Genomic DNA, 14,910 nt, shown 5'->3' on the forward strand with positions numbered 1-14,910 from the left:
AATTTGTTCTTCAGTTCCTTGAGCTTAAGAAATGCTGAGCGAGTTTGGCCCTTTTGATTTTCCAACTCTAGATATATATATATACATATATATTCTAGATATAAACCAAGAAACTGTTGACTGAACTGTTACCAGAACAAAGTAACATTGCGTGTGTTCAAAATGGTATAAAATGAGGAAAGATGTGTGTCAGGGTTGTACCCTTCCTCCATAACTATTTAATCTAAATGCTGAGCAAATAATTCAAGAAATTGCACTATATGACAAATAACGTGGCATCAGGATTGAAGGAAAATTCATTAACAATCTGTGTTTTGCAGATGACACAATTTTGCTTGCTGAAAGTGAAAAAGACTTCACACACTTACTGCAGAAGATTAAAACCTTTAGCCTTCAATATGGATCACATTTCAACATCAAGAAAACAAAAATCTTCACCACTAGACCTATAGGCAATATAATTTTATATGGAGAAAAGACTGACGTTGTTAACAAACAATTTTACTTTTCTTGGATCCACAATCAACCACCATACTAGCAGCAGTCAAGAAATCAAAAGACATGTTGCACTGGCAAAATCTGCTGTCAAGGACCACTCCAAAGTAGTAAAGAGCAAGGATATCAGTTTAAAGGCTGATCCAAGACACAGTATTTTCAGTGATTTCCTAGGCCTCTGAAAGCTGGGCTGAATAAGGAAGACTGAAGAATTGATGCCTTTGAATTATAGTGTTGAAGAAAACTGAATAGACTGCCAAAAGGACAAACCAATCCTTTCTGGAGGAAGTTCAAGCAGATCGCTCGTTAGAGACAAGGAAGGTGAAATTTCATCTCACTTGTTGTTGCTGTTGTTTTTATATGTCATCGAGTTGAGTATGACTCATAGAAATTGTATGAAAAACGGGTCCTAACCTCGTCCTATCTTGCATTATCCTCACCACCTTTAACACATTTGAGCCCACTGCTGCAGTCACTGTGCCAATCCATCTCTTGAGGGTCTTCCTCACCTTCACTGACCCTCCATCTTCCCAAGCATAATGTCTCTTTCCAAGGAATAGCCTTTCCTAGCAACATGCCCAGAGTATGTGAGATGAAGATTCACTCTCCTTGCTCTAAGGAGCACTCTGGCTGTACTTTCTCCAAGACTCTCTGTTCTTCTGATGGTCCATAGGATATTCCGTGCTCTTCTCCAACACAATTCAAAGGCATCAATTCTTCTTCTGTCATCCTTATTCACTGTCAAGCTCTCAGATGCACAGCAGGTGATTGGAAAGGCCACAGCTTGAATCAGATGCACCTGACATCAGTGCTCTTCAGGACTTCACAGAGGTCCATGACAACAGACTTTCCTAAGGTTGTATATCTCCTGATCTCCTGACTACTGGTACAAATGATCTAAGTAACCCTAAATCATTGACAATTTAAATCTCTTTTCCATTTATCAAGATGTTGCCTATTGGTCCAGTGGTAAGGATTTTTGTTTTCTTGATGTTGAGATGTAACCCATATTGAAGGCTGTAGTCCTTGGTCTTCTAAAGCAAGCACCTCAAGTCCTCCTTGCTTTCAACCAGCAAGGTTGTGCCACCTGCATTAACACAGGGCTTTGATGAGTCTTCCTCCAATCTGAATGTCACAATATTTATATGAAGTCCAGCTTCTCAAATGATGTGCTCAGCATACAGATTGAATGGGTATGAAGAAAGAATATTTCAGGCATATTTTCAGGGGGAATCAGTCCTTGGAGACAAATATCATGCTGAGCGAGGTATAAGATTGACTGGCACAGTGACTGCCACAATGGACTTGAGCATGAGGGGGAACATGAGGAAGGTCCAGAACACAGCAAAACTCAGGTCTGCTATTCTTAGGGTCATTATGAATTGTAGTCAACTTGATGGCACCTAACAACAACAATCTGGGTCACTACGCCTACTTAAAGCTGGGTGCCCTTGTATATTATTAAGTCTTTCTGAGCCTTAGATCTTATTCTATAAGATGAGGATGGATAATCATTCTATGGGGGGGAATGTGGTCCCTGGGGAGCTGTGCTCACTGAGGGCCACGCCAGTATGTCTGTATGAATCACCAGCAACTTCTTTAGAGAAAGATGGGCACCCTCCTTCCGTGTGATTTACATCCTTGGAAACCTGCTGGCAGAGTCAGCTATGAGTCAGATCAACTCAAAGGCGATGCACCCTTTACCTCACAAAGTTACTGGAAAGAGGGAGGTGATGGAAGATCAGTGGTGGGGAGAACAGCGTCGGTATACAGTCACACTCTATGCTTATGAGTATTGTTGGTGTTGCCTTCTATGAGCACGACTCATAGCGACCCTATGAACAAAAGGCTTAGAGCCCCACTACAACTATCAACATTTATCAAAGTTCATAGAGTTTCTGGAGGCATTATTTAGAAAGTGGATGCCACTCCTGATTCCAAACCTGTCATAGTATGTTGTTGTGGTTATGTGCCATTGAGTAACCTGTGAAGTATAGCGACCCTAGTACAGCAGCTCTGAACCCTTCCCTATCCTGAACCAGTCTCACTAATTCCTACACACCAACCCCCATCGCCCCAGTTATTGTATCAATCCATCTCACCCAGAGTCTCCCTCTCCTTATTACTAACAATGTGTAATTTTTATCATTACTCAGACGATAAAGCTCGTCACATTTTAGTATGTGTTTTTCTTTTTTCTCACAGCCACAAGTTAGGAACTGTTTATTTGTTTCTGTAATGGTGACCCGATAAGTGATGTGCAGATCTTACAGTCACTGAGGTTAGCAGAATTCCTGAAACATCCAGGTACGTATCTGCTTTATGGGAACGTACATCACGTATCTGTTACAGGTACTACAATTAGTTTTCTAAAATAAAAATTTCTTTGGAGCAAACTCAAAAGCCTACTCTTCTGTCATTTCTTTCCTCAACTCACAGGTCATGATCCCAATTATCTATTTGGACACAGTATTACTGGCTGCATATGAGGAGAACTGTGGTGTCAGGATTCATAGAATAACTATCAACAATCTGTGTTATGCAGATGACACAACTTTGCTTGCTGAAACTGAGGAGGACCTGAAGCGCTTGCTGCAGAGGGTCAAGGACTGCAGCCTCCAATACGGATTGAGGCTCAATATCAAGAAGACAAAGATTCTCACGACTGCACCAATTAGCAGCATCAGGACGGATGGTGAAGAGATTGAGATTGTTCACAGCTTTAGTTTGCTCGGCTCCGCAGTCAACACTCTTGGCACCAGCAGCCAGGAAATTAAAAGACATATTGTGATGGGAATGTCTGCTGTTAGGGACCTCTCCAAAGTACTGAAGGGCAATGGTGTCTCTTTGGAGACTAAGGTCCATCTGATATAGACCATGGTCTTTGCAATCACTTATTATGCGTCAGAGATCTGGACAACGACTAGGGAGGATAGAAGGAGAATTGATGCCTTTGAGCTGTGGTATTGGAGAAGAGTATTGAGTGTACCATGGACTGCTAAGAAAATGAACAGATTTACCCTAGAAAGGATTAAACCAGTCTGCTCTTTGGAGGAAAGGATTCTGAGGCTTCTTCTGACATGCTTTGGGCATGTTGTAAGGAGGGACCGGTCCGTGGAGAGGGACATCATGTTTGGGAAGGTAGATGGACAGCGCAGGAGGGGAAGGCCCTCTATGAGGTGGATTGACTCAGTGACTGGGGTAATCAGGGGTATCAGAGACAGCAATTGGCACAGGACAGAGCGGGGTTTAGGGCTGTTGTACATAGGGTTGCTATGAGTCGTAGGTGACTCAATGGCACATAACAACAATAACAACAACAAGATTACTGGCTGAATAGTAAGAAACTGCACTGCAATTCCAAAGACACGCAGTTTGAATCCACCAGTGGCTCCATGGAAGAAAGGGCAATCTCCTCCCATTCGATCAACTGCCTCTGAAAGCTTGCTGGAAGGTTAGCTATGAGCTGGTTTCAACTTGAAAGCACACATCAACATTACTGTGCATGCTGTTTGAATTATAAAATGCCAAAAGAGCTTTCAAAACAAGGCAAGGGAAAAGATACATGGCTTGGGAAATCACCCATCAATTATCAATAAATAAAATCTCATGTATGTGAGGAAATAATTTTAGGCAAGCCTTATACTTGTATTTAAACTGCTGGAGGAGGATGTGACTTACAGATGCTTTCCACAAAGGACAGATGAGTACAAAAAACAGAGCCCACAATTCAGAGCACACCTGTTGTTGTTGTTGTTGTTGTTATATGCCGTCGAGTCACTTGCGACTCATAGCGACCCTATGTACAACAGCCCTAAACTCTGCTCTGTCCTGTGCCAATCGCACTGTCTCTGACACTCCCATCCCGATTATCCCAGTCACTGAATAAATCCACCTCATACAGGGCCTTCCCCTCCTGCGCCGTCCCTCCACCTCCCAAGCATGATGTCCTTCTCCAAAGACCGGTCTCTCCTCACAACATGTCCAAAGTATGTTAGACGGAGCCTCAGAATCCTTGCCTCCAAGGAGCCACCTGGTTTGACCCTTTCCAGGACAAATCTGTTTTCCTAGCAGTCCATGGTATTCTCAATACTCTTCTCCAGCACCACAGCTCAAAGGCATCAATTCTCCTTCTATCCTCCTTGGTCATTATCCAACCCTCTGATGCATAACAAGTGATTGTGAAGACCATGGCCTGTATCAGACGCACCTTAGTCTCCAGAGAGACACCATTGCTCTTCAGTACTTTGGAGAGGTCCCTAACAGCAGACTTTCCCATGGCAATGTGCCTTTTAACTTCCTGGCTGCTGGTGCCAAGACTGTTGACTGTGGAGCCAAGCAAACTAAAGCTGTGTACAATCTCAATCTCTTCACCATCCATCCTGATGTTGCCAATTGGTCCAGTGGTGAGAATCTTTGTCTTCTTGACATTGAGCCTCAATCCATACTGTAGGCTACAGTCCTTGACACTCTGCAGTATGTGCTTCAGGTCCTCTTCAGTTTCAGCAAGCAGGGTTGTGTCATCTGCATAACGCAGATTGTTGATAAATTGTCCACCAATCTTGACCCCACATTTCTCCTCATAGAGCCCAGCCTCTCGGATAATCTGTTCTGCATATAGGTTGAAAAGGTATGGAGATAGGATGCATCCCTGGTGTACGCCCTTCCCAATTTTGAACCATGCAGTGTTCCCTTGCTCTGTTCTGACGACTGTCGCCTGGTCCAAGTAGAGGTTTCGCATCAGAACTATCAAGTGTTCTGGGATTCCCATTCTTCTCAGAGTCAGCCATAGTTTGTTATGATCCACACAGTCAAATGTCTTTGCATAGTCAATGAAACACAGATAGACATTCCTCTGGTATTCCCTGCTTTCAGCTAAGATCCATCTAATATTGGCAGTTCTCTGTTGATGTGCTGTTCCAGTCGTTTTTGGATAATCTTCAGTAAAATCTTACTTGCATGTGAGATTGTTCTGTAGTTTCCACATTCTGTTGGGTCACCTTTCTTTGGGATAGGAACAAATATAGATCTCTTCCAGTCAGTTGGCCAAGTGGTTGTTCTCCAGATTTCTTGGCACAACTTGGTAAGCACATCCAGGGAAGCATCTGTTAACTGAAAAATGTCAGCTGGTATACCATCTATTCCTGGAGCCTTATTTTTTGCCATTTCCTTCAAAGCAGCCTGAACTACTTCTTTCATCACCATAGGCTCTTGCTCATATGTTGTTTCATGAAATTCTTCTGTGTCTTCCAACTCCTTTCGATAGTGACTCAGTATATTCTTTCCATCTTCTTTTAATACTTCCTGGATCATTTAACATTCTGCCAAAAGCATCCTTGATTATAGCAACTCTAGGTTTGAATTTGTTCTTCAGTTCCTTGAGCTTAAGATATGCTGAGCGAGTTACCTGAAATTGCAGGATAAGTAATGCTGTTGTGAAGATTTAGCAGCTTCAAAAATCCCTGCACAGCAGAAGGAACTGCTGCTGGTCCAGCACTCTCTCTGAGACTGGCTGAAGAGTCCACAGACTGTTTTAATAGCTGTAGCTCACTGGGCCTTTCTTTCTTGTCCATCTTAGCCTAAAAGCTCTGCTGAGACTGGACATAGAGTTGGTGGCTGCACAAGGTACTACTGGGACTCGAACATGGGTCTCTTATATGATAAACAGATAAGAATTCATCCTGAACCACTAATGCCTCATTAAATCATATGATGTTGTTTTTGTTTGTTGTTGTTTTAGGTGCTGTCAAGTGGAGTATGACCCATAACAACCCTATGAGCAACAGATCTGAACCCTGACCTATCCTGAGATATTCTCGTAGTTCCTGACACACTACATGATACTGGGTGTCTGATGCATCAGAAAGAATAATGTCCCGAGTCTTGCCTCCCAATGCGGTTACAGTTTAGGCAATAAGATTATGCTGTGATAGAAGGTGGAGAGTATTGACTACCCCATGGCCTGCCAAAAGAACAAACAAACCTGTCTTGAAGGAAGTACAACCATAGTGAAACTTCCTCTCACTTACTTTGGGTGTATTTTTCAGGAGGAATTAGTCCTTGAAGAGAGATATCATGTGGGAAGGACAGAGGTCAGAGAAAAAGAGGAAAATCCTCAATGAGATGGATTGACATGATGACTACTACAGTTATTACAGAGACCGTGGGGCCGGTGCATAATAGGGCCAGGTGCAGAGCTTTATTCAGCGTGTCGCTGTGAGTACTAGTTCAGTGACACCAACAATGTCAACAGCAGAAAGAGAAGAGTCCAGGCAACAGGAAAACTTACTAACCAAGGAAAAAGTAAAGAGATGGTGGCATTTAAGGTGGAACTTAAAATTAGTTGACTCGGGGAAAAAAGTCAAATGTAAAGGAGAGTTCTTCCAGGTAAAAGCAGCATATATGCAACAGTACTTAGCACAAGGTGAGGAGAGATACTCAGTAATACTCACTGAGTTAATGAAGTTAAAGTATGAAGATTAAAGCAAAATCTCCCTGCCACAAGAAGTTATTTACTAAATACCTACATGATGTCCTTGAATTGTGGTGTTAGTGAGGAGTATACCATACCATGGACAGTCAAAAGAACAAACAAATCTGTCTTGGAAAAGAATGTAGCCAGCGCGCTCCTTAGAGGCAAGGCTTCATCTCATGCACTTTGGGCATGTTGTCAGGATGGCCAGTCCTTAAAAGGATATCATACTTGGAAAAGTAGAGGGCCAGCAAGCGAGAGGAAGACTCTCAAGGGACACGGTGGCAGAATGCTGCACCTGTGGGCTTCAGCACAGAAGAGGTTGTGAGGATGGTGCAGCATCAGGCAGATTCTGATCTTTTGTACATGAGTCAACATCAGTCAGTCAGCTCGACAGCACCTAACAAGAACAACTTGATTTCCATCCCTCACACAAACCTCACACAAAAAGCTCAGCAGCAACCTCATTTTATAGACTCAAAAACTGAGACTCCCAAGGCCCCAAAGCAATCAAGAGGCAAAGCTAGGCGTCAAGTCCCTTGAACCTCTGATCATTTGTTGTTGTTAGGTGACACAGAATTGACCACGACTCAGATCTGGTGGTCTAGTGGTAAGGAGCTGTGTTACAATCCTGAAAGCAGGTGGTTCAAAGCTACCAGCTGTTCCATGGTAGAAAGATGGACAATCTCCTCCTGTACAATTAAATTGCCTCAGAAAACCCACTGAAGGTCAGTTATGAGTCAGTTCTGACACAATGGTACACAACACACACACATAGCAATCCTATGAACAACAGATCTGAACCTTGCCGTCTCCTGTGCCATCCTCATCATCTCTGATATACTTAAACCTATTGTTACAGTCACTGTATCAATTGATCTCATTGAGGGTCATTTAGGAATGTGCAAATGAGTCGGCCTCCAAGGACTGACTTAAAGAGTAAACCATTGGCTGTCCTCAGGCATGCCTGGTGGGACACTCCACTCCAGGCAGCCCTCAGCTGGCCAGCTGGCCACCGGTGGAGGAGGAAATGAACAGCTGAAACCATGCCTTACACAGTGACCCCCTAAAGTCTTATTGTACCTCCCTAAAAACCCAGAATTCATCCTCTCTGATTATTTGGTCATGGAGGACCCAGAGGAGGACTCTTTTTGTCCCTAATTTACAAAAGACAACCAGGAGAGGGCTGCCCACAAGTCACCTCAGGCCGTCTGGAGCTCATGAAATCTCTAGGGGCTGCTCAAAAGAATTGAAGTAAATCTGTAGCTTTCTAGGGCACCACAGCTTGTTATTGATGGGAGGTTTCCCTCCTCTCTTTCCCTCCTCTGATCATGTTCCTTTCCTATTACAGCTTTTCCTATAATGCTGGTATTGGACACATGTCTTCCCCCCCCCCAGCTGAGACCATTATATCCTGCAGTTGCAGCATTCCTTTTCCATTGAAAGTAATCAAAAGTGGGAGTCCACATTTCAGACAATGTCTATAAAATATGCACCTTTCCATGGATGGAAAAGAAATTAAAAGAAGCTCTTTCTGAGGGCTGGTTTTCAGCTCCACGTACACCCAGACACTGGGTACTGCAGGAGGCATCGTCCACCAATGGCATTTGACTTTGGTGACTAAGAGCGATGACAGCAAGTACAGCATTGGAGCCAAATTCTTTTAAAAAAGGCTTTGTCTAAAGCCTTACTAATCAAAGTAAGGTCTCAGTGGACCAGTAGCAAAAACCTCTACCATGTGTTGGTTAGAAGTATGGATTCATAGGCTCCATCTCAGGATGAATGAATGAGAATCTGCATTTCACAAGGTCTTCAGATGATAAATGTGCACATTCAGGTTTTAAAAGGACCGTTCTAAATGGCTTTTATTCTGTCGTAGAGCTTTGACATGGGTTACCCCCATTTGATGAAAGGTGGTGGTTGTTGTCATCAGGTGTTGATTGAGACTCCTAGTGACCCCATGAACAACGAATCTGAACCTTGCTCTACCCTGTGACATCCTCACAATCTCTGATACACTAGAGCCTACTTGTTATAGTTACCAGGCCAAAGCATCTTGTTGAGGGTCTTCCTGTCTTTTACCTTTTCAAGCATGATGTCCTTCTCCAAGAACCGACCCTTATCAACAACATGCTTGAAGTATGTGAGACAGAAAATATCTTTATATAAAGAATTCCATAGAACATCTTCTATGACCCAAGCTGTTTAGTCAGAGAAAAGAATCTGAAATTGTGTATATTCTTCCAAAATTCACTCTCAGCCTTCAAGAGACCTTCTGCAGTGCATGAGCACCTCAAAAGGAGTTCTCTGACCTAGAGGTGAGAGCCAATGCCCACTCTCTCCTTTCCTTCCTCTTCCAGGCATGAAGTCTGATGACATCTTTTTCCAAGGACTGGCTCCTCCTGCCCTTTTGGCAGTCCATGAGATATGCAGTACTCTTCCCAACACCACAACTCAACAGCAACTTTCCTCCACAAGGTTTGGAATTGTCTGTGTGAAGCATTCCTTTCTGGGAAGAGAAAGAGAAGCACTGCAGGAATTTCAGCAAAGGAGCCCTGCGGTGCATAGGACTTCAGGGATTTCAGCAAAGGGGCCCTGCACTTCCCAGGACTTCGAGATCCTAGAGGAAGAAGCGCTGGAAAAAGCAATAGAAGAGCACGGAGTTCTGTTCTGCAGGCCTCCACCCATGCCTCATGCAGCCAATAAGAACTGTCAGGACATAAGCGAATGAGCCCTGATACACTAACCTGTCATCTTCATGGGGGAAAGAAACCACAAAGATAGGAAACCATAGGGATTTGGTATGTGGAGATGACAGATAAGGGAGAGGCAAGGGAAGGGGGTGAAAACGTCCCAGCCCCACTCAACCCTGCTCTGCCCAGGGTGCTCTCTCACCCATGAGGCAGAGGTAACGTTCCAGGCAGGACAGAGCCAGGGCCAGATGCACATGCTACCTTTGCTTTTATGAAGAGAAGGCCTGTCTCTCAAAATAAAAGTACCAGAAAAGTTACTCCTTGTCACAAAACAAGGGGAAAACCAGGTGTCTCATAAAGTGTCTTTTGGCTAATTCTACCAGGCACTCACATCACCACATGAATCTCTATATCCCAGGCAGGCTTCTAAATGGAATACTTTGCTATTGATTACTCCATGTTAAAGCCCAACTTGTTGGGCACATTCTTCATCCCTACTAGTTCACTGGCATTTTCCAACTGTGCCTTCAAATGCTCTAAAAACAGCAATATTTCTAACACTCAAAATGGTTTCTTTATTATCACCCAACATTTTATTTTCTACCCTTTATATACTTATTTATATACTAACAGTCATTCGGTTCCAGAAACATGGTTCTGGAAACATGATCCTTTAGCCAGGTCCACATGAGCAAGCTTTGCAGAAAATATGGAACAGACAGCACTGACAAGCATGATGACGAAGGCTGGGAGATCCTCAGGCTTGGAAATTCTGACAGGAACTTCCTCTACCACAATCAAATCGTAGCTGCCTCCCTCAAAACCAAGCAGGTTATAGATTAGGCACCTCCAGAAGCTGAGGCTGTTAATTTTATTTCAGTAAAGATCCCCTTCAGAAAAGACCACCTGACTTCTTTTCCTCTCCTCTGTAAATCAGTGCTAGGTAGGCAAAGTAATCTTCTAAACACAGCTGAAGGGGGAACCTCTGCCTCCCTGTCCCAACACACTGGTGCACACAAAAACCCAAGAGAAAGTTCACTTTCAAACAAACTGGTCCTTCAATTCCCCAGGCCATGGTTCCTGACCCTTCCCACCCTTGCAACTCTCGCCTACATCTGAGGTGGAGAAACCAGATCTGTCTGGTAGGCAAGGAACAGAAGGTCACAAATATATCTTCAACCGCAAAGGCACCACTGTTGCTTTCTCTTGACCAAAGTGTGCAACAAATGAGCCAGGATTTGTTATCTCTCTTTTTGAGAGGCCAGATGGTGGGAAGTTCAAGTTAAACCAAGGGTAGGCAATGGTGTGTGTCGGGGCGGGGGGGAGGAGTTTCTGGAAGCTATGGAGGTTTTAAAGAGGATGGGCCCGGGCTGGGATACAGGGACCCTCCAGCCCTCAGGCAATCCCTAAAGTATTACTAGATGTCAGGGGAGCAGGGTGCCCCCTGCCAGGACTGTTCTAGCCCCCCCCCAGCCCCCAGTCCCATCAGTCACTCACCACCCGTGAGCTGTGCAGGGCCGAAGCATAGCGCCAGCTGAAACCACAAGATCACAGCCAAGATTCTAGGGGGGAACTGGGGATGCGGCTGCTGCTCTAGAAATCCATCTCCATTGCTCGGGTTCATTCCATAATACATCTTTCATCCACAGAGGGCATCCGGCTTGCAAGCGTCTGCACCAGGAGGAGAACGCGTCAATGTCCCAGGCTGCCCGGGCTGGCGGGCCACGCTCCCCCGCCTTGACCCTGGGAGCCAGCACCCCGGCTCCTAGGTCACCATTTCACTCCTCCCCCGCGCGGCCCCGTCCCCTTTCCCACGGCGAGCTCCGCCCCCCCCTCCCCGCGCAGAGAACACTAGCGGTCGCCTCGGGATGCTGCGCGTGCAGGAGGGATGGAGGACGGGGGAGGGCAGAGGGTGGCGCACAGTGGCTCTGCTGTGGTGACCATGGCAGGAAAGTCCACAGTCTGCCAGCATCTCAAGGCTGTGCCGCCACTTTTCTCGAGGCCTACACATTTTCACTCTTGCGGTTCTGGCGCGGTGGCACCAGATGCCCCCTGCTACTTCTCAGGCTTTCCCAAGGTGCCACATCCCCACAGAGATTTCTCCACGCGATCCCCTTCTCAATAAAAATTTTTTAAAAATCCCTTTCTTGGGGAGCACAAGCAAGTAACAAGTCCCCTCCCCCGGCCTGCGCACTCCTCCCCGGACTGGAAAGCGCCTTCCGGGGCTCCGGCTTACCTGTGGGTCTCATGCATGCAGCTTCCTCTCCTCCTCCATCTCCTACCTCCACCGGTCTCACCCGCATCTGTGCGCGACCTCTGCTGCCGCCACTGCGCGCGGGAGCGAGACAGTAACCTCGGCGGCAGCGGCAGCGGTGGCCCCGGCTCCCCCGCCCGCGTCCCCCTCCCCGGGCTCCCGCAGGCCAGCAGCGGGCGCGCGGGGAGGACGGCAGCCGGGCGCGCACTCCCGAGGAAGCAAGCGCGCCACTACTCAAGCTCGGGGGCGCGCGGCGGGGGCGTCGAAGGGGCGGGGCTGGGTCCGTGGGCGCGGAGCCCCTGGAGCGCGCGCCGGACACGCGCTTGGCACCTCCGGGCGGCGCTGCGCCGAGATAAGGGGCGCGGCAGGACCTGGAGCCGCGGCCAATGGGAAACCCGCGCGCCTGCAGCTGTCTGGGCGCCGGGCCTCCTGCGGCCGCGGTTAATTACGTGCGAGCGCGCCGCCGAGGCCCCTTTCCCGGTGCAGGAAGGCTGGGCCCCATGCAGCCACCCGCCGACCGGCCGCCTGCTTGTCCCCGGGTGCCCCAGCGTGGCGTTGCACAGAGCAGAGATGGATTCCCACCGAGGAGTTCACAAACCATGTTAACTTGGGAAGGCGAGGACAGAAACAGCAACCGAGGAACTGTCTGTAGTCACCAAGGTTAGTGATTCGAATCCACCAGCAGCTCTGCAAGGGAAAGATGGTCAGTCTCCTCCTGTGCCTCTGAAAACCCGCTGGAAGGTCAGCTATGGGTCACTACCACCACACTACACTCCGCCCGTTACCCCCAAAAGCCAAGGTCTGCTCCTTGCCTTGGAGCCAAGCTTACGGAAACCACGTTCTCTACTTTTTAAATGTTCTACCTCTTTTATTTTTGTATCATTTTCAGCAGAATCTTGCTTGCATGCGATATCAATGATATTGTTCGATAATTTCCACACTCTGTTGGGTCACCTTTCTTTGGAATGGGAACAAATATCGATCTTTTCCAGTCAGTGGGCCAGCTGGGTGTTCTCCAAATTTCTTGGCACAACTTGGTGAGCACATCCAGGCCAGTGTCTGTTTATTGAAATATGTGAATTGGTATGCCGTCAACTCCTGGAGCCTTGTTTCTTGCCAATTCCTTCAGAGCAATTTGAACTTCTTCTTTCATCACCATAGGCTCTTGCTCATGTGTCATTTCATGAAATTCTTCTGTCAGCCAATTCCTTCTGATACTGTGACTCTGTGGATTCCTTCCATCTTCTCTTGATACTTTCTGGATCATTTAATATACTGCCCAAAGTATCCCTAAGTATTGCCATCCGTGGTTTGAATGTTTTTCAGCTCCTTCAGCTTAAGAAACGCTGAGCGAGGTCTGCCCTTTTGATTTTCTGACTCCAGCTCTCTGCACATTTCATTATAGTATCTTGTTTTATCGTCCCGGGCTGCCTTTTTTAATTTTCTGTTTAGCTCTTTGATTTCTTGGTTTCTTCCTTTAGCTTTGGCTTCTCGGGGCTCTAATGCAATATTCAGAGTCTCATCGGTCATCCATCTTGGTCTTTTCTTTTTCAGCCTTTATAACAATCTTTTGCATTCTTCATGCATGATTTTCTTGATATCCTCCCAGAGCTCATTTGGTCTATGCTCATTGGTGCTCAAGGCTTCAAACCTGTTCCTGAGATGGTTTTGAAATTCAAGTGGGATAGACTGAAGATCAAATTTTGGTTCACATGGACTTGATTTAATTTTCCTCAACTTCAGCTTGAACTTGCATATGAGTAGTTGGTGGTCTGTGCCACAATCAGCACCCGGCCTGGTTTTCACTGCTGATATTGAGCTTCTCCACCGAGTCTTTCCACAAATGTAATATATTTGATTCCTATGCATACCATCAGGTGAGACCCATGTGTATAGCCTGCGTTTATGTTTCTTATAAAAGAAATTGCATTGGGAAAGTCGTCTGTGAGGGACCTCTCAAGAGTACTGAAGAGCAACGATGTCAGGCTGGAGACTAAGGTGCGCCTGATCCGGGCTATAGTCTTCGCAATTAGGTGCTATGCATCAGAGAGTTGGACAGTGAATAGGGTTTATAGAAAGAGGATTGATGCCTTTGAGCTATGGTGCTGGAGAAGAGTGTTAAATATACCATGGACTGCTAGGAGAACAAACAGGTTTGTCCTGGAGAGGGTGAAGCCAGAGTGTTCCCTGGAGTCAAGGATTCTGAAGCTTCCTCTGACATATTTGGGGCATGTTGCAAAGAGGGACTGGTCCTTGGAGAGGGACATCATGTTTGGCAGAGTGGAGGGGCAGCGAAGGAGAGGAAGATCTTTAGTGAGATGGATCGATTCAGTGACTGGAGAATAAGTGCGTTTGAGTGTGGGAATAAGTGTGTTTGAGATGGCTAGGTTGGCACAGGATAGAACAGCATTTAGAGCTCTTGTACATAGGGTCACTATGAGTCGCAAGTGACTCAATGGCACATAACAACAACAACAACCTCTTTTATTTGGAAGCTTCTGGTGTGGAGTTTGTCCCATCTGCCTTCCACTGAGAGGCTAGTGGATTTGAATTCTGCATATCTTCCTGTTGGCGGTGCAGTTCATTGCCACTAGGCCACTAGAGCTCCCTCTCACCCTGTCTTTTTGTTGTTGTGCACCATTGAGTCGAACCGACCCATAGCTGACCCTCCAGCGGGTTTTCAGAGGCAGTAAATTAGTCTGGAGGAGACTCCCCATCCTTTTCCCTCCAGTGGCTGATGGATTCAACCGATGTGCCTTTGGAATTGTGGCACAGCAGCTTCTTAGCACTAGACCACCAGAGCTGCCTCATTCACAAAACTCTGCTGAGGTTCTGAGGAAGCTTTAGAGAATCCAGGGGTAATCTGTGCTGCTTCTCAAGGTTGTAGAAGGATGAGGATGAGGATGAACCCCTGAGAGTAAGCATGCCATCTCTCTGTGCAGTTTATGGTGCCCTAGAGCTCTTGGCAGAATTGTGCTGTCAACCCAAAGGCTTCG

At 46.2% G+C, this 14,910-nt stretch overlaps 1 protein-coding gene across 1 annotated transcript in view; it reads right to left on the reverse strand.

The window, feature by feature from the left end:
- The window catches only part of SUSD4 (sushi domain containing 4), a 362,690-nt gene extending 350,664 nt beyond the window's left edge, over window positions 1–12,026 (reverse strand). The window contains exons 1-2 of the mRNA XM_006898056.1: window positions 11,897–12,026; window positions 11,158–11,331 (exon numbers count right to left, since the gene is read on the reverse strand). Of these exons, the coding sequence (XP_006898118.1) occupies window positions 11,158–11,296 (139 nt within the window). The 5' untranslated portion in view covers window positions 11,297–11,331; window positions 11,897–12,026. The remainder of the gene's footprint in view (window positions 1–11,157; window positions 11,332–11,896) is intronic.
- Window positions 12,027–14,910: the final 2,884 nt, after the last annotated feature.

This window comes from Elephantulus edwardii, unplaced genomic scaffold (assembly GCF_000299155.1).
Source record: "Elephantulus edwardii isolate Elephantulus edwardi_28Jun2011 unplaced genomic scaffold, EleEdw1.0 scaffold00218, whole genome shotgun sequence".
Lineage (NCBI taxonomy): Eukaryota > Metazoa > Chordata > Mammalia > Macroscelidea > Macroscelididae > Elephantulus > Elephantulus edwardii.